The 19,277-nt window shown below is 36.4% G+C and overlaps 1 protein-coding gene across 1 annotated transcript in view; it reads left to right on the top strand.

Annotated features, from left to right (window-relative positions):
• BTBD8 (BTB domain containing 8) overlaps window positions 1–19,277 on the top strand; it is a 38,032-nt gene that overhangs the window by 3,645 nt on the left and 15,110 nt on the right. The window contains exons 3-13 of the mRNA XM_059478775.1: window positions 1,747–1,997; window positions 2,858–2,975; window positions 5,966–6,055; window positions 8,172–8,252; window positions 9,305–9,401; window positions 10,024–10,112; window positions 10,317–10,419; window positions 14,450–14,632; window positions 15,435–15,572; window positions 16,576–16,705; window positions 19,215–19,276. Coding sequence (XP_059334758.1) covers window positions 1,747–1,997; window positions 2,858–2,975; window positions 5,966–6,055; window positions 8,172–8,252; window positions 9,305–9,401; window positions 10,024–10,112; window positions 10,317–10,419; window positions 14,450–14,632; window positions 15,435–15,572; window positions 16,576–16,705; window positions 19,215–19,276 — 1,342 coding nt within the window. The remainder of the gene's footprint in view (window positions 1–1,746; window positions 1,998–2,857; window positions 2,976–5,965; window positions 6,056–8,171; window positions 8,253–9,304; window positions 9,402–10,023; window positions 10,113–10,316; window positions 10,420–14,449; window positions 14,633–15,434; window positions 15,573–16,575; window positions 16,706–19,214; window position 19,277) is intronic.

Genomic DNA, 19,277 nt, shown 5'->3' with positions numbered 1-19,277 from the left:
CCATAAGGTGGGGTACCTGTTAAAATTACACAGCATCATACTGACACTACAGAAGTGGTGGATTAGCACTATTTCCAGCATAATATTCTCTTCCATGTGAGGTTTTCATAAACAAGTTATGCCAAATAGAATGTTTGTGAATATTTGTTCTTTAAATACAGTTTCCAGTTAGAGTTCCACTGGATAACACGGGATTATAAAGTAGTGAAAAAGGAAATTACTTTTCCAAATAAATTGTCTATGAGTTTCCCAGTTGCTGGACTGCCATAGTCCCCATTGGATAATGGGTTTTAGAGGAAACAAACCTGAGTTATGCATGTGTACTGAATTCCTTTATGTATACACCTCAGCAATTGTACCGTTAATATCTCTGCTTGTGTATTGCCCCTAGGGGGGTATGGTTGCAGACCACTTTATTTCAGAAGAATAGCCCTGCCACACCTATTCTTGGAATTTTGTAGTTTATACAGACTGTTCTGATATGGTCCTTCCCTTTTATCACTTGTGCCTATTGATGTGGTGTACCTTACCATGCAAGGAGTATCTTCTCTAAGTGACTGATTCATGGAACTTGAAAACTGATCAGCTGCATAAAGGGCTTTTTGTGGTGCTTGCAGGTGGATTTTTTTGGCACAACTGTTCTTTTCCCTGGGCATAAGGGAATCAGCAGTACAGATGTTTTTATTTGTCTTTCCCTTTTGCTATTATTGTGCTAGGTTGGGAAGCATTTTATATCTGAAAAGCAATAGATGGTCAGTTCATAGGTTAGGAGTCCTGAAAGCACATAGATACACAACAACCTTAAAATCCCATGTGAAAAGGGTCCTGATCTTGCTCTTTCCATGTGAAATCTTATTCTTCCTGTTGCATCCTTTCCTGATGCGTGCTTTCAAAATTAAACAAAATATTAACGTTCTTATTCCCTACATTCTTATTTCTTCTTCTCTCCTGGTGAGGACCTGTATCACACAGACCAAAAAAATGCTACCTATCTCAATCCTTTAAATACAGGACTCAAGAAGGAAGATGATTTCTTTGTATGTTTTCTCTGCCCTGTCAGAGTACAGTGTTCAAATAACACACTCAAATTACTGTTATCTGAGTATTAACAAAAAAGCCTCTTTGCCATGGAGTGAGTGACTAAAGCAGATCTCTGGATATTTCTGCTGCATCCAAAGGAACTGTAGCTCTTCTGTTAAACTTTGCTAACTTCATCTAGATGGTATGAAACCAAGGATAAGACGTGTTGTCTGTGCTGGAGTGCAGTATGTTTCTATAAATGTGAGATCTCTGCAGTCACAGACTGCAGGCTTTGTTAGCCTTTCCAGATCCTGAGCCAAAAATAAGCTGGTGAAACAGATGGGAAAGTGGGAAGCTGGAATTACTAGATAGGCAAAGTGAAAGTTCTTGGGTAATCTTAACTGCAAATTTTTGTGCTTGAAGTGCTTCCTTTGAGATTAAAATTTATTTCTCCAATTCATTTCTATCTCTATACATTTTTTATGATTTTTTTACTGTAATCTTGATGTTAGATGGTTTTGGTATTTTGTGGTGCTTGTTTATGCTTTTCAAGCAATTGCAGAAATAAGTTTTCCAAAGATACATTTTTATAAAGGTTGGGTTTTTTAAGCACAAGAGAGTCCAATTCTTTGTTTTCTGGTCATGAATTTTGTTAGATTAAAAATGTAATTTTTTGTTTTCTTCAATTGAAAAATCATGAGAGTAAAAATCAGTGTCATATTCTAGGATTCTATATTCATCTGATATAAATCTTAAAGAAACTGAGGAGCTGTTTATGACGATAATACAAGAAAGCAACACTACTAGTCTTCATAACACTCAACAAAATGTAAATTGTCTTGGACAAAGCAAAAGAACACCAGCTGATCAGACTACTCCAAGTGGAGCTGTGCAGAAAGGAGTTGTTTGTTTGGTTGGTATTGAGAAAGAAATTCCAGAAGCTGTCATTGATGCAGAAAGTGACAAAGCTGCTGCAGGTAGGTTTGGAATTGCACTTTTTTCTCTTTTTGTCTTTTAAATTGTCCAAATAGTTCTACACTTGTAAAAATGCAGGCAAAATTAAAACTATTGTTACAGCACAGCTGGATATTCTTTTCTTTGGTCCACCTCATGATCTCACACTTTGAAGAAATGAATTGCTGCAGAAGTTAGGCAAGCACAGTTCCAAGCCTGTGTGTGATGTAATAAATCTGGAGTTGCCAGGCACCAGGCATGGTCACCACCATGTCCTGTCTTTTCCCTGGAATACAGTGAGCTCCACTCTTCACCATGTGGGACTTCCACACAGTAGAGTATCTCCCTTGTTTTCCTTCCCTAGCGAATTGCACTGGTTACACTGCTGTTTTAGGAGGGTTCTGGAACCTTTCAGAATCTTCCATACTACAGCTCTGAATGAAATCATACAAGGAAGTTTAACTGCATCTTCCCCAGAGGTGCTGGCTGCTCCAGCTGTGTCAGTGCCAGGGCTCAAGCAGCACATCTGTTCAGGTGGGACCTGTGGCACTGCATCTCCCCAGACTTCCTCAGGGGCTGTGCTTCTTCAGTGCAGAGTGCCAGACCTCTGCAGAAAAGAATGAACTGGGTGATCTTATGATCTTATGAAAGAGTAACTGTAGCTCTTCTGTAGATACCAAATAGGGAGCATTGGTCAAGTTTCTGATAAGTCAAAATAAGAAGTAAAAAGTGATGTTTGGAGAACTTTTCAGGGAAAAGCTTGAATATGCAATATGAAAAAATTTAATTAGGTCAGATTCTTTTCAAATATTTTGTCTGTGCACTGCCAATAGTCTCTTGTACACCTGACCAAGTGAAAACAGCTTTTTCCTCCTATATGCAGGTAATTCCAAAGTAGAAACTGCATCTGTATTAGGAGAAGACTTATTGATGCTCTACAAGAAGTGCTGTTGCCCAGATATTAATATTTGCGTAGAAGGCAAAAATTTTCAAGCTCACAGGTACATAAGTATTTACAGTAAAGAGTTTTTCAATCAATAACCATCTGGTATAAAATGCTGCTATTACTGTTATCTCTAAGAAGCTTTTGCTGGCGCTGTTCTGTAGCTGTGAACTGTTACAGGTTTTAGGTCTTATGTGTGGAGTGGCTGTACTTTGATATTAATGAATATAATTTATCATCAACTGCCACTATTTTGAAAACAACTGTGCTTTTAGCAGTTTTAAGATTGCCACTGTAATCTCATATATTGAGCAAATACTTATGGAAATACTTGTAGATTTTTTTCCTAACTATATATATATATATAAATATATATATGAATAACAAAATATTTTTTAAAAACTGTGATCTGTAAAGAAAACAAAAATCTACTAATAAACTATTCAGTTACTAATGCTGAATAAAATTTCCATATAGGCAGAAAATTTCTGGAGCAGTAATTTTTGTTTTGGCTCTTCAGAATCTGTGCATACAAAATCTGGTTTTACTTTCATTACTTCAGTTATGTAGATGTAAAGATTGTCAGGAGCCTTTCCTAGATTGAAAGTCCAAGACCGTTTAAGAACTTTGGCTTATTGTACTCCTGTGGCTTGGGAAAGCAAATTAAAGTGTCAGTACCATTCCTTGTACTTTTGATATAGGTCTGTTTACATTTGAGATAGCAAACTAGACAGCCTGTATTTTGTTCCCTTTGAGAATATAAAGTAACTGAGAGGGACTATAAAAACCCTCCATTACTTTTAGTACTTTCTCAACACAAAACTGGAGGGACAATTTGTTACTGACATTACACTATCTTTAGAGAAGGTATATCACAATTGTGTGGGTATTTGGATATGTGCTACATTTTCAGAATGAAGTGTAGTAAAGAATGTTTGTTTCTTCTGGTCTACATTATATGTTCTCAGATACGTAAGTTTGAAAAACAAATGCTTTAATGCAGAAAAAATACTGCAACAAAGAGCTTCTATCAGCAGAGCTTTAATTTAGGCCACTTACTGCCTGGAGCTATGTATCTAGTTTAACTAGCATCAGAAGATACAGCAGTAAATCACAGAGAAAACAAGGGTGTTCTGAAACAGGCACAGGACTTGAGCTCGTTTTAGCACTGGGTCATGTGAACAGTAGGAGCTAATAAGGGCAATGGAACTTTCAATTTCATTGTGGCAAAAGCACCGCAATGATTTACTTACTAAGGGTTTTTTTTTTAAGTTCTCAAACAGGAGACAGACTAGGCCCCCAGAGTCCCCCACCACTTGTGTCAGTATTCCTTACCTTCTCATGAAGTCCTGTCAACTTCCAATAGACTTCAGTGTTGCTGGTTTATGTCTTCCTAGTGTTGCATTCTTACAGAGCTCTGCATGAAGCAAGTCAGGTTTGGTTGGTAATAAAACTGGCACCAACCATCACTGTAGGAAAGCACAGAGAAATTTATTTCAAAATAATTTAGTATCTCCATATACTTTATAAATATATGCTGATAAAATTTAAGTTTAGGTACTGCATATTTGTCCATATTCTGCTGAGTACCTGTCTTACTTAAAATGAGTCTTTGAAATACCAATTCTAATTATGCCCTTGAAGTTGACTGATCACTGTTCATTACTAAAATTTATTTTTAACAGAATAAAAAACTGGAGATAAGTGTATTCCATATCTCTATGATACTGTTATTGTATCTTATAACAAAAAGATTGTGTGTGTACCCAGAATTTCATGCACTTCAGGTTAGGATGTAATACCCATTTACATGTGGATGTATTTCACTAAGATATGAAGCCTTTAGTAAAAGCTTTATTATTATTTTTGCTGGATGACTCACGGGAGGAATGTGCCAGAAGTTTCTAATTAAAGTATTGAGACTTCTGAAGCAGGAGGAGAGATGAGAAAATACAGAATATAAAATGACTGTAAAAGAGACCATAAATAGTCTTCTTCATGCTTCTTCCTACGCAAAATGAGAGTGCTCAGAAACATTTGAAGAGACAAATACATGTAACAGAAAGGATTCTCAAGCCTAGTATAATGTTTTGCTTTTTCTGCCACAGGAAATACATGACATAAGCTAATTTTAGAAATAAAAGTGTAATGAAAAAATTCTATGTATGAGAATATTATCTGTGGCTGTAGTAAGCCTGATAAGGTACATAAAGGCTAACACTTTAACTGGTGTGGATATGGAAAACTGAAATCACAAAGCAGTTTTCATCCACTGTCTTGTCTTCCTCTCTGCCACTGCACTTCCACCTTAAGAGCCCTGCTGCAAAGGTCTTCTGACCTGATATTTGGAAGACTGATACTGATAGAGATACTGAGCTACACAGACTGCAGCTCTGGGGTTTCTTTATTCTCTTTTATGGATGTAGTAGTAAACTGAATTAGCCCTGTTATGGCCAGTTATATGCCTTTTAAATATAGAAGGACACTAAGTGTGAACAGAAGTAGCTGACAGCTCTTGTTGTAAAAACACATCTTATTGTCCCAGCATGTGCTAATAGCAAGTTTTGTTTCAATTTGGTGGGTAGAAAATTCTGAATACATGACATTACATACTTATCATTTTGATAAATACCCATTTTGTAATAGAAGAATTTAAGATGTTCAGGATATAATTGTTTATAAAGGGGCTGTATAAACTATTTATTTACTTTATTTAATAACTGTTATTTACTCTGATTTATAAATATAAATAAAGCAGGAGAAATAAATGTGAAATTTTATATAAAAGGAAGATGCTTGTGGTAATAGATTTCCTCTGTGTGAATCTCAAAGTCATACTAAAAACAAGCTTTAACTGAAAAATTTATAGAGTACTGTTTGGTTTTTTCTATAGCATATTTTGAAATTCCAAACATACAGGGAGAAAAGGCATGCAGTACACAGCGACACCTTAATGCATAAAGGGCAAAGATTTAAGTCAATGTTATCAAAGAGTCTCATCATGAATATTTGTATGTACTGGAATAATGTTTACTTTTTCTCTCTCAGGGCCATTTTATGTGCCAGATCTAGTTACTTTGCTGCCATGCTGAGTGGAAGTTGGGCTGAGAGCTCTCAAGAGCACATCACTCTTCAAGGGTAAGTGTTGTCTCTGCAAGTCGTGTGGGAGCAAAGGTAGGCAATTTACAATTGCTGCAAATATGTAACAACTGTGCTGTGAACACAGCGCTGAAGATTAATATGCCTTGACACTTTTCTCCAGCCTGATACATTTCCTGAGTACTGTTTTGACTTCAGGATGAAACTCTGTGTGTAGTGTATTTGTTAATATTGTCAGATGATTCAGAAACGTCTTTTTCATCAGCAGAAGGGCACTAATCCTTTTGTGTAGAGTATGTTTTAATATTCACAATCTTCTTGAAAATTCTTTTCTTTCACTTCTTGTTGTACATGTCATGAAATGTGTGTGATCAGTGTATTTTCCTATTTATTTGTACAATAAGTATATTTACAATGTAAAGATAAATAACATTTCCTAAATAGTGTTTAATTATGATATTTCAGCAGCATACACTAAAGCAATTTTATCTAGTGGGCTTGTTCACCATGGCTTTCTGCATGAGAATAATGGAGCTGTCACTGTAGGATGAATACTTAAAACTTCACAGATAAGCTGGGGACTGTTCTTTTCAGTAGTTAGGTTAGAGATCTTTTCAGTATCAGAAAACTCTATTGAAATACATTCAATTTCCTTTAAAAGCAGAGGAGTACTGATCCATGTACATGTTAGCTTTTTTTTGCAGGCATGATGTTGGTTGACTCAGTTTTCTTCAGAAAGAACTGTGTACCTTACAGTGCTGCAAAATGTAACTGCTTTGTGTTAATATAAAATCTCTTGGCCAAGTGATACTTTCTTAAATGTTCATTTTAGTTCCCTGGCAGTGTAATAATGCTGCTGCAACATCACAAAGGTTATGTGTTGATTTGGTTATAATTCCAAGGCTTTATAAAGCAATATATTTGCAATTTAATTTATTCCTTCATTTTTATGGTGTTTTAGAGGCTGATAGTCAGGTGTTTACACTTATCTCTCTGTAATTGATTTCTCTGTGGTTAAGAAATTTTATCCTTATTTTTCAGTAGAGGCATTCTCTGGAGAAGTACTGAATCCTTATATGAGACTGTTCTCATGCCAATGTCTCATAATTTCTGTTATTATGAGTCATATGCATAATTTTACCTTTTCCAGTTCACTTTTCTGCTTAGTGCTGGTTTCTGTGCTGTTTTCTACAACACTTATAAATGAAGTACATATGGCTTATTCTGAAATAATGAGAATTTTGCTAAAGGTAACAGCTGTCAAGGCTGTGGGGAAACTCCTCCTTGCTGCCTTTATGGCTGTTGTGTGTGCTGCTATACAGGGAGACAGCTGGGCTGATTTTGCTTCTTTGCGTTTGCAGCGCTGGCTTCTTTTCCTTTTGCTTTTAGTCACTCATGTCAATTGCTTCAACATGTCTGATGTTTTAGAGGGTCTTAGTTCTGCATGAATATTCCATTTACACCAATGCACACAGCACTTGTGAGTCCTGAAGACTCCACACAAAAATGTATGTGCACAAGTAGAAGACAGTGTTGTTCAGATTGTGTCCGTCATTGAGGCATTCTGTGCCTTTCTGCATTAGGATGCTGGGGCTGTGAAAGGATGCAAACACTGCTGTGTAGGTCTGCCAGCTTTCTTAATCTGAATAAACACTAAATACTCTGAGGAACATTTCTACTTAGCATTGTGATAAAACTACTAAATATATATTTTAGTGTTGCATGAACAAAAATATATCCTAAAATAAAGACTTAGAGTACTTATAATAAAAACTTTTAAAATATATAGTTACTTATTAGTTGATTTATTGCTGGTAAAGAGCTTGGTGGCAATGATGAAAAAATCCTTCTATATTATCAGTGTAAATAATATAGTTATTAGTATTAGTCTGTTTATTGCTTATTTTTAAAGATCAGAAGTGTTAGAAAGTTTCAGCAAATCTATTGAGTAGCTAAATTCACCCCAAGTGTAGTCCATTTAGATACTTCTGTATTGCAAAATCTTATTGCTTTAATTTTATCTGATCATTTGCCTTCCATTCACAGAGCAGCTGGATGATGTATCAGCTTTTTTGCCAACTTCCTTTGGCTAAGAAATGTGATGCAGGTTATTATGGGCATGTCTTCATTTGTATTTTTTCATTCTTTTTTGCAGCATAAGCCATGCAGAAATGAATGTTGTCTTGCATTCTATATATGGAGCTACTTTGGACTTCCCGGACGAAGTTGATGTTGGGTATATGTCAAATTTTATTATTCTTTTTTCATTTTAGTTTGTGCTTGTTTGATTGTTCTGTATTTTCTCAGTTAAAAATCAAAAGGAAGACTCAAAAAAAAAAAAAAAGCTGTTGAAGAAATCTTATTTATTTGACAGCTACTGGAAAAGGTGTGCCAGCTGGTTTTGGAATACTCTATGAGGAGACTGAAAAACAGGATGATGTTTTATACCAAAATGATACCCAATTGGGCTGTACCTTCCTTTTAGTTTTCAGACAATATATATACAATGTGTGATAGTACATAATAGTTCATATTTTTAATTTATTTTTGAATAATCTCTCAAGGTGATGAAAAGGTGAATTAGTCTTAGATCCATGAATGATGATATATAGGAACTAATGTAAATGTTGGCATTTTCTTCTGGGATCATTTTTAATCATTGTTTTTATATATAATCCTGTTTTAGTGAAGTAAAATCTGAAATTTGTGAATTATTCTCTGTAACCATTTATATAGTAGGTGATGAACTCTTGCCACTAAACATTAAAATGCTACCATTTCCTAAAAATATGGAATTGTTTATAATGTGTCCCAATACCAATGTTTAGCTAATTAATTGATCTAGAAAGTAAAATTATGGTATTGATTATTATATAAAATAATTAGTAGTTTGCTCACTTTTTTTTTAAGAATGTCATCAATAACATTTTATGTAATCTTGGGGGAAAACCCTACAAAATTCCAGAACCCCACTGGCACAAATATTTTTTTCATTTGCTGTCCTTAAAATAGAGAAACTGAGAGTCTTCTAAACAGGTCTCAGCTATGACTGAGGCTTGTTTTTATACAGGCTGAACTCCATGGCTGGGAGGTTATTATTAGGTCAATGTATGTTTCTGCTTTGAAGATTATTCTTTGGCACTGATATAACACTTGGTTATCAGTCTCTTTCTGCAGTAAGTTCTGACTGAACCAAGAGGTAATAAAGTTAGCATGTAAATTGTTCTGTAAGGAAAATTCATATATCACAAGGATTTTTAATTCCTATCACTACTGCTTTCTCTTCAGTCACATGTTGAGCATTGCAGACATGTATGGGCTGGATGGACTAAAAGGAGTAGCTATCTACATTTTGAAAAGAGATTACTGCAATTTTTTCCAAAAGGTATGTCACTTCTCATGCTACTTGGTGAGCTACAGAGCCTGAAAATTTCAAATCTATTGCTTAACACTAAATCATAGTGACGAGATATGTAAGAACTACATGATCAAGGTGCTGCTGAAGTCAGCAGTCCCTGTTCTCAGGTGTGAATCTGGGATAGGTGGTGGGAGTAAGGCCTGTGATATCATCACCTGTTTATAGACACTTGGAAACCCCAGCTGATTAAAAGCAGTATTCCACATGATTAATTCAATGTACTAAATTACACTCAGGGTAGTTTATTATGTGCTACTGTAAATGTAACTGCTCTTGGGGGCCATGTGGAAATGCTGTGTATTTGCCTATCTTGTTTCATGGGCATGTATTTAGAAATAAAGTCTGTTCAATTAAAATTGGTTTTAAAACAAACACCTGCTTAGAATTGAGCATTTCCACACACTAGGCTCATGAGGCTGAATTCTGCTTTACTGACATGTGGAAATAGATGACTGCATAAAGGCAAACAAAATTAAATACCATGGCAGCTGACATTCCTTCTGAATCTTTGAACTGAAGATTTTGTATTTCTGTATAGTTTCTGTAAATCAAATGTACAATAACTGTGATAATTTTCTAACAACTCTAGCCTGTTCCTGGCAAACAGCAACCTGTACTAGAATGCATGGCTATTGCTCATTCATTGGGAGTGGAAAACCTATACGCTGCTTGCATGAAGTAAGTAAAATAAAATAAAATTGTTTTTATCTGCTTTCTGTTGAAATTATTTTATTTTGCAAGATAGGGTTTATTTTGGCATATGAAATGTCTACATTTTAAATGTTTTTTCTTCACAATACTTTAGAGGTATCACTTATGCTAACAAGTGAAGATAGAACATTTTTCATCTTCCTTACCTAAGAATGGCTCTCTTTTCAACAGATGGGTAGGAAAACATTTTGCAAGATGTTTTTCAGAGAAAAGCTTTGCCAATTTACCTACTGAACTTCAGAACAATTGTCTTGTTATGTTGATTAACTCTTTGGTAAGTAGTGTGCTTTGTAGAAAAATAGAGCAATGTGAATTTTTTCCTTATTTAGCTGTACAATGTAATTTAGGAGATAATAAATACAGTTTCTTAAATCTGTAGTACATTTATACTATGTAAAAGTTCCAATTAAAATAACAATTTTAAAAACTATTTTGATGTGAAATGTCATTGTTAAGCTTCATGATACACAGTCTAGTGACATCCAAGTCCACCATAGTAATAGAAAATATGTTTATGAAATGCAACTGTGACATTATAATGCAACATTATGGAAGTGTTCAAGGCCAGATTGGATGGGGCTCTGAGAAGCCTGGTCTACTGGAAAGTATCCCTGCCTACAGCAGGAGGCTGGGATTAGAGAACCTGTAAGGTCCCTTTCAACCCAGGCCATCCTGTCATTCTCTGATTATGTATATGCATAGTGAGAAACAGGAAATCACTGTATGAATTTCTGTGTTATGTGGTGGCATACATCATTTGTGATTGCCTTCTCATCTTTGCCTGTATTCTAATTTGGAAAAAATTGATTTCATTTTTTTTCAGACCTCAGGTGGTCCCTGGCTATCAGGGATCATAAGTTGTTTACAGGCGGGCTGACTTTACAAAAACAAAGTAGCAGTATGGTATCCATATCTTTTACTTCTCCAATAACAGTACTACACTGGTCCCCCCAAAGCTCAGCTTTCAATTTTTGTAGCACGCACTTACATTGTTCCAATTTATACCTGCCTAAATTTAAAGTATTTTCTAACTGTATTTCTGTATCAACTATGCTTAGAGCTGACTTAAGGTAACTGATTTGAACTAGACCTGTTAACAGATCTTTGGTCAAGTACTCAGCCTGTAAATACACTGAATTGTAACAGATATATGAACAGTATGTAGCAATAAAGGTAAATCTGTAGAGCTGTTGCCAAACATGACTGTCTGTGTATGTAACTGCAATGTGGATTGTCACAAACAAAATGTAATCTAACTAGCTCAGGTAACATTCACAGCATGATTCTGGTTCTAGCACACAACCCAACAACTGAATATGTGACATAGATCTCTTGCTGAAGTCCTTGTCCCTGTGTCTGTGCTCCTGTGTTACCCACACTAAATAGCTCTGGTGTGGCCATGGACGGTCAAACATAGCCCTGGTTCAAGAGTTGTGCTTCTTGGCCAAGAACTACCCCTTGCTGAAAGGACTGTGAAGCCTTCTTGGGACTGGCAGGATTTGTGTGATGAAGTACTTTAAGTGCTGAGGCCAGCAGGTCAGCTAGGAGTAGCAGCTGAAAGCCTGAAAAATGACAGATTGCAGAGCTTTGTGTCTTTAGGTTGGATATTCGGTAAAGATTCTTCCCCCAGAGGGTGTTTGGGCACTGGGCAGGCTCCCCAGGGCAGTGGTCACAGCACCAGCCTGGCACAGCTCCAGAAGTGTTTGGACAATGCTCTCAGGCACAGGGTGGGACTCTGGGGGATGGTGCTGTGCTGGGCCAGGAGTTGGAATTATGACCTGTGAGGGTATCCTTCCAGCTCAGCTGTGATTCTGTAGTCAAGAGAAGCTTGAGAATATCCACAGTTATAAAATCTGAGCAGTTCTACCACAATGCATCAATCTAACAGAACAAAGATGGCAGCCATAATACCTCAAGAGTATGTCTAGTATCTCAAGATGCTGGGTGTTCTGCCACTATATTATATCAGCATACTGGACTGTTCCTAGGATATACACATAGCAATTATGCATAGTGGAAAATTTGAGAAGTTTTAAGTAACATTTTCAGATATAAGGCAGTTCATTCTGATCTGCAGCTGTTCTTAGTTAAACCACCACCCACCTCCAGCTCCAAACTACCTCAGGCGTGTACTGTAGCTATAAGCACATGTAGACACAGTTCTAGGTCCTTCTCTAGGCCCTTGTGCAATGCTATTGGGACAGTTGAAAGGTGGATGTTCAGACCTCCCTTCCCCTCTGCTTATTCTAGTCAATAAAGATGCTGTGGTTACAGTTTGTGTTGAAATACACAAACTTGCCAGCACTTGCAGAACAGCCATGGCACTGTGGTACTTGGTACTGCCCCCTTTGTGTACCCAGCTTCGCTGGAAGGTTTTTGCAGTTTGGACTAAAGTGGATTTTAGTTCCCATATTAATGATTTTAAATTTGTGTTGATGTGTCTTTGCAAGAGTCACTGGTATTTTATGGACTGAAGTCTTGAAAGCATCTAGAGTTACAAAATTAAATTATGATAAAGCATAAGCCTCTACTGCCCAGAGAACGGTTCTGGCGAGCATTCCTTTCAGCATTTAAGACACCCATTCCAAAAACTGGTGAAATTCCCAGGGGAGTTTTTCACAATCTGCAAAAATGCTTTAAGCCTGCTTGAGGGATGAAGAAGAAAAGGTCTGACATTGATTTTGCAGGGACTACTGTAAAATTTACAGTCCTTTTTCTCTGCTGTGCTAGAGTTCTCTGCTGTAAAACTTTAAACATTTACACCCAGTTAAACAGTATAACTCTCCTCATCCTTTAATTTACTGATGCTGGAAATGTAAAACCTAGTTCATGTGACAGCCCTTTAGAGGAAAATAAAACAGGTGTAAAGAAAAGGAGATTGTTGATGGGAAAATCCCTGTGAGACCACAATGATGAACACAGAAACATTAAAATGGGAGTATCATTTAAAGCACTGTCCAGGTGCTTTATGTGCGCCTGTCCCTGAGGTCTCAACTTCATGCATGAAAATTACTGAGTTTTTAGATAAGTGGACTCCACTTTAAAATGGTTAGGAAAAAAGTACAACAAGAGAAGTAAAATTCAGTTAGAATCACTTCTACAAAGTGCTGATTTAATTAAAAGTCAATGAAGGCATTTTATATTTCACTGGAAGTGTCTAATGGGAGTAAATGCTTATTGCCTTGTGAGCAGGGGTTGAATTTGAGACATTCAGAAAGCTTGTAATTGAGTCCAGTGGGAGCAAAATCAAACCATGAGCATATATGTAACTCTTCATTTACATGATCTGCAGAGAAGCAAACCTACTTTGCCCAGAGATGAGTAAAATCATTTTTAAAGTATATTTTAACAATGAATGGTCAGATTTTATCTTTTAACTATAATTTGCACAAAGAAGGTACTCCCTGCTAACTTGCATAGGACGAATTTGATTGTGATCTGAATTTGCAGTAAGGGTTTTTGTGTCAAATATTTATCTGAATCGTTGCTTTTTCAAGTGTTACTGCATAATTTATCAGTGCCCTGCTAGGTCACATTGAATGGAGCTTTCAGGCCATTCTAATGTGGATAACCATAAATTCCAAGTTCTTTTCAAGTAACTGTGTTAGCCAGTAGAAATTGCCCTCAGGTACTGTGCTGATGCAATGCATGAAAGAACCAAAGACACAGACCAGGATAATAAATATCAGCAACTCTGTTTGCATGTTTGAAAGGTATCTAGAAATGTAACAGTTACTTTCCTTTGAGAAACTTTAAACAACAAAGAGGGTAAGTTCAGTTAGAACTCCATCTGGGAAGACAAATATTTGTTGTCCAATTCCATTAAATAAAGCAAAAAGATTCATAATTATGAAAAAGTTTTTTCTGTATCTGGAATGCTAGGCCATCCACACTCACCTAAAACCTCAACTTAGCAGTTTTATTAATGAATTTATTACATCTTTTGGTGACCTATGATCTTTTTCTCTATTCAGCTTCTCCAGCAAACATTTGCTTTTTATCTTCAGGACTGCAGTATGTAATGACACAGTTGAAAAAATATAGTAAAAGCTATTGAAAACTTTAAAACTTCACTACCCAGCTTCAGGCAAAACTGAACCAATAGAGCTTTCTGTTTCTGCTTTAGTTTCAAAGGCACATATAATATTTAGAATTATAGACTCCAAAAATTATTTAAATAAGGGAAATAATGACATGATTGGATCCCTGTGTAAAAGCTCAGTAACTGAACAGATGCTATTTTACAATCAGCAGTTCTTTAGGTAATTGCTTGGCAACACGCTAATTTCTGTTTCTGTTTCAAGAACCACAAGAATGCTGCTCTCCGTCTGATGGAGAGTGACCGGCTGATCAATAGCCTGCCCCGAGTGAAATGGACAGAGAGAGCTGTGGCCTTGGCAGCACGGCTACACGAGGAATGTGTAACCTTTATTGTTGCAAACTTCCTGCACATAGTACAAAGTGAAGGCTTCTCTGTTTTGTTGCAGGTAAAAGTGCCCTCAAGTTCAAATATGCTTCCAAATAAATTGAATTATGTCACATTTTTGAAAGATCAGGCTGCTAAATTACCAAAATAGTCTCAGGTTTTGCTTTGAATTACAATTCTACAGAAAAAAAAAAAAAAAAAAAAAAACCACCACCAAAACTAAGAGTTTTGGGGTGGGTTTTTTCAGGTTTGTTTTAAAGCATGTAAATGGTTTGATACACAGTGCTAATACTGCATTCAGGGTATGTGCTTCAGTTAAGCAAAAGTTCCAATTGGTTTAGTGGGACAGCGTCTGTGTTGCTTCACCCCTGGAAAAACAGCCCAGATTTACAAGATTATGAGTATGAGCAGCGTACTCAAACTGCTACTGATTTCTGTCATCAGTTGCACGGATGTGGCAATGCTGCAGGTTCTGGTGAGAGCTCACCTAGTCACCCAGCTTGTTAATTAGCCTGTCCATTTCTCCTGTGAAATATGTTTTTTAACATGATATAATATACAGAGGAGTGCAAAAAATAAAGAGGGAAATATTAAAAGAATTTGCCTTTGGATCCAGAGTTGCATGGGGCTGTAAATTCATCACAGTGTGCTTGTTCCTAAGATTTCTGTTAACGAGTGAAGCCTCAGGATAATTTGCTGGAGGCCTGGAGAGGGGTGGGGCTGTGGAATGGATACAAAAGAAGATGCTCAGCTTTGGAATACCTCCTGCACAGCTTGATAGCAGATCCTCTCTGCTCGGTAATGCTTTTGCATACAAAGTACACGCTTTTGTTTTAAACGACTGCCTTTTGTTGTTTCCTCAGGCACAGGCAATGAGCAGCAAACCTGACCTCCTCGAACTAATTTTCAATGCAATTGAAAAAAGCATTAAAAATGAAAATAGCTGCTTTCTTCTTGTAGCAGTGGATATTTTGCTGGAGTCCGCAAATGTGGAGGAGATGGTAGGTTCTTAAATGTGCAGTGCTTGTACAAAAACTATTCTGGTACAGTTTCATGCCATGGTTCAAATCAGATGATATGGTGTGAGCTCAGATGGCTCAGTCATGCAACTGGGGTCAGACAGAAAAGCATCTGCATAAATCCAAGGTCCTTTTGGAAGTACAGAAAACGTAGGCATTTGTTTACTTTAAAGAGAAACCCCATCCTGGCAATAAAAAACATCCTGTGTATTACTGAAAATGTAAGTCCTATGGGCAGCACTGCCCCATTGATCTTTACTATCACTTTAAATTTGTGATAAGAGAAAAACTTAGCAAAATGTTGCATTACCTGAAACTTACAGGGGAAGAGAGTTTATTCTCTTCCTTCCTAAATATTTCCCCCGCTTTTTGTGAACCTTTTTTTTTAACTGTCCTCTGAAGCAAGGACTGACACTTAATCCAGTGTGTGTTTTTTGGATTAGGTGGAGGTGTCAGGCTCCATGTGTGTAACATACCGTGTATATTCATACAATCTAAATAATGACATTTAAGCTGTGGTTGGCTAATTCTGGGAACAATTCATAAACAGTATGACAAAGAATAAAAAATAAATGAAACATTAATTACTGCAATCTGGTGCTATTACAGATTTACTTGGTCAAAGCAATGAAAATTTAATCAAATACATTATTTTTCCCTGGAGTATTTGACCTTGTTGTGACACAGCTGACAGTGAAGAGCTATTATGGGGTTCATTTAAAAAAAAAAGAAAAGGAAAAAAAGAGCAATGAGAGCAATGTCATGTTTACTAGTGCTGTAATTTGTAGGTTTTAAACTATAGAAAAAATCACTGTGGTGGGAATAAACCTTCAAAAACAGCATCTCCATCTAGCAGACCGTTATAAAATATAAGTGATGACATCATTGATCTAGCTTAGGGAGTAAGTAGATTCTGAAAGGAATAATGACTGGTTGCTATGACAATATGCCCCTCGCCAGCTGCTGATTTGTTACTTGAACACAGGGTTTTACGTGCAAGATCCAGGCGCTGCGTGATAAGCTCTGGGTCTTCCTGGTTCAGTCTTTTTATGCTGTTCGTCACACAGAAGGCTGGAAGCTGATGAGGCCAGACCATCAACAGAAAATACAAGCAGGTATGTCTGGCATCAAACGGCATTAGAATTTTTTAGCAATCTGTTCAGTGGATACAATGCAGATGGAATTGTGGAGCCTGATACAAATTGAAGCAAAATTTGTGCTGCTTTGTGTTTTGAAGTGGTGTTTTAGAATAGAAGCATGATGGCATGCTTAGGTAGTTTCAAATATGGGAATCAGTAGGTCATTTTCTGTGAAGAGTCCTCCCTGCTTTTCTTGTTAGGAGTATATATGATAGAACCCCTCCACCATCATGTAGATGCATTCTATTCTTATTTACAGCTACTCTAAATTACTGAAAACACTGCAGTAGGATTAAAAACCTGATCTACCTCATTTTTAAGGAGATAAGAGCTGTGGATGAATTAAATTTGCCCAAAGCAGATTATCCATTCCCTGCACTCTGTTTCTGTCCTTTATCGCTTTCTCCATGATGTATAAATGTTGCTCGTCTCTTGCATAATGCTCGTCCTGCACTGGGAGCAAATGCAGAGAGCTGGGCTGCTCGGCTGGCTGGCATTGTGATCTTGTGTGTGCTGCTGCAGAGAGCCCCCAAGGAGCTGCATGGTGTGCTCTCAACATTTGAACAGACAGCACTTCCAGCAAAAGGGAGTTTTTGTTCTGAATGCTCCTTTGTTTTGAAGTACACGAGTATTCTGAGGATGTGGAACTGATGATGGAGTTCAGGTTCTGGTTTAATATTAGCTTTGACGGTACAGTGTTGTAAAAGAAAAGAATGTTAAATACTGCTCTGAATTCAAATCACTTTTGATTCAAAGGAGATGTGAACCTTTTTATATCCTTAAAGACATTAGTAGCAATTTCATAATTATATACCTAGAGGTAGATGCAAATTTTATTCTACAATTACATGCTGAAAGATGCAGTGACAGTCTTTCTAAGCACGATTTAGGAATATAGTCAAGTAATATACTACTCTGTAGAACAGGGATAGGATTGCTTCTTGATTATAAAATCCTTCAGAAGCAGAGGAGTTGCTTTTAGAAAAAAGGGTGGGTTGTTCTCATTTGGGGTGGTTTAATTTTAAGATGCTTGTGTCCCTATTGTGAACAATGCTTTGGCTACTTTACATTAGTGCTTTCAATAGAAAGAAATATTTAAAATCAAGGTGTGTCTTAATTTTCCAAACTCCATATTGCCAAAAATTGTTTTGTTTTCTTTTAGGTTAAATTGTGACTAAAGTTGCATATGTTATATATATTAAAAGGCTGAAATGTTTGCATTAATTATCTGGTTTTAGTTACATGCAAGCAATCGTACAATATTGCTAGACAAATTTTAATCTTCAGGTGAAATGCATGTAGGATAACTTAGATCAACTTTCATCTTAAAGATTTCTGATGGTGGCTTTGCTCCTAGAAATTTAGCCTATATAGCTTTAGAAGGCTAAAATAGAGGAGGGAAAATGCCAAAGTAAGAGAGATGATATTGTGGTTTTTTCATTTACAGCCTTGTGTTTTCTTAGGCACAAGTTTATAAGGATTTGGTCTTAATATATTGGTATGTATTAATATGCAGAGTCATTGCTAGAAAAAGGATTAGATCCCTGGGGTGCCATTTTCAGCATACCTTTTGTGTGATTTTTAGAGATTTATATAAAAATTATTTTTAGTATCTTTAGCAAGAATTCAGCAGAATTTTTGTATTATACATTAAAAAAATGTTTCCATGTATAGTACCTCAGAACATGAGGCACTGAATGCCTACATTTTTAAATATATTTTTTGCAAAACCTTTTTTCCAGTTGAAATATGAATACAGACATAAATGAAACCTATCGATTCTGGGTCTGTACAGTGTCTATAAATATCCCTTTTGTGTTCTACAAGTGCAATTGATTCAAAAGCTTTGTTGAAAACTGCTTTCCTCCCATAGTATATCAGATGGAAAAAAAGGCATTCACTGCCTGAAAACTCCACATGACAATCACAGGGATAATTCTCATGACATTACTCTGCATGCTGTCTAAAGAGGCACTATGACCTTTCTGTGTACATTTAGGTATATTGGCTTTGCCAATTTTGAAAACTAATATAATTTACTTCAATGTAATTAATCTTTTCTTTTTATAGTATAAATAAATACCTTATAATTAACAACACACTTAAAAGCTGTTAGTACTCTAAATTTGAAAGTATATTTTTGTAAATTTTGTACACTTTTAAAGGTCTCAGTGCACCGCTAGCTATAAATGAATTGAGCTTGAATAAACAAAAGTCTGACTATGGACATGGGAAACAGAAGAGTTAAGTAACTTGCTTATGGCCATGTGATGTCATTGTAGATCCCACATTTTTTGTTCTAAACATAAAGCCATGTATTTCGACTTAATATTTACCATGTCACCAAAATTAGCCTTTCTAGAGTAAATCAGGACCCAAAGAAGTGCTTTCTGCTTTCACATGATGTTAACTGAGTAGGCTGGCTTGATTTCTGTCCCCCTCCTTTCCTGCCAAACAGTGAAGAAACTGCTTATTCCTTTTACAGCTGCATTTGACAAGGGTGATGACCGAAGACTTGGCAAAAAACCTGTATTCACCAGTTCTCAGG

The sequence above is a fragment of the Ammospiza nelsoni genome, chromosome 9 (genome assembly GCF_027579445.1).
Source record: "Ammospiza nelsoni isolate bAmmNel1 chromosome 9, bAmmNel1.pri, whole genome shotgun sequence".
Taxonomy (NCBI): Eukaryota; Metazoa; Chordata; class Aves; order Passeriformes; family Passerellidae; genus Ammospiza; species Ammospiza nelsoni.
Note: the sequence above shows the minus strand (reverse complement) of the source record. Positions and strands in the feature narration are given on the sequence as shown.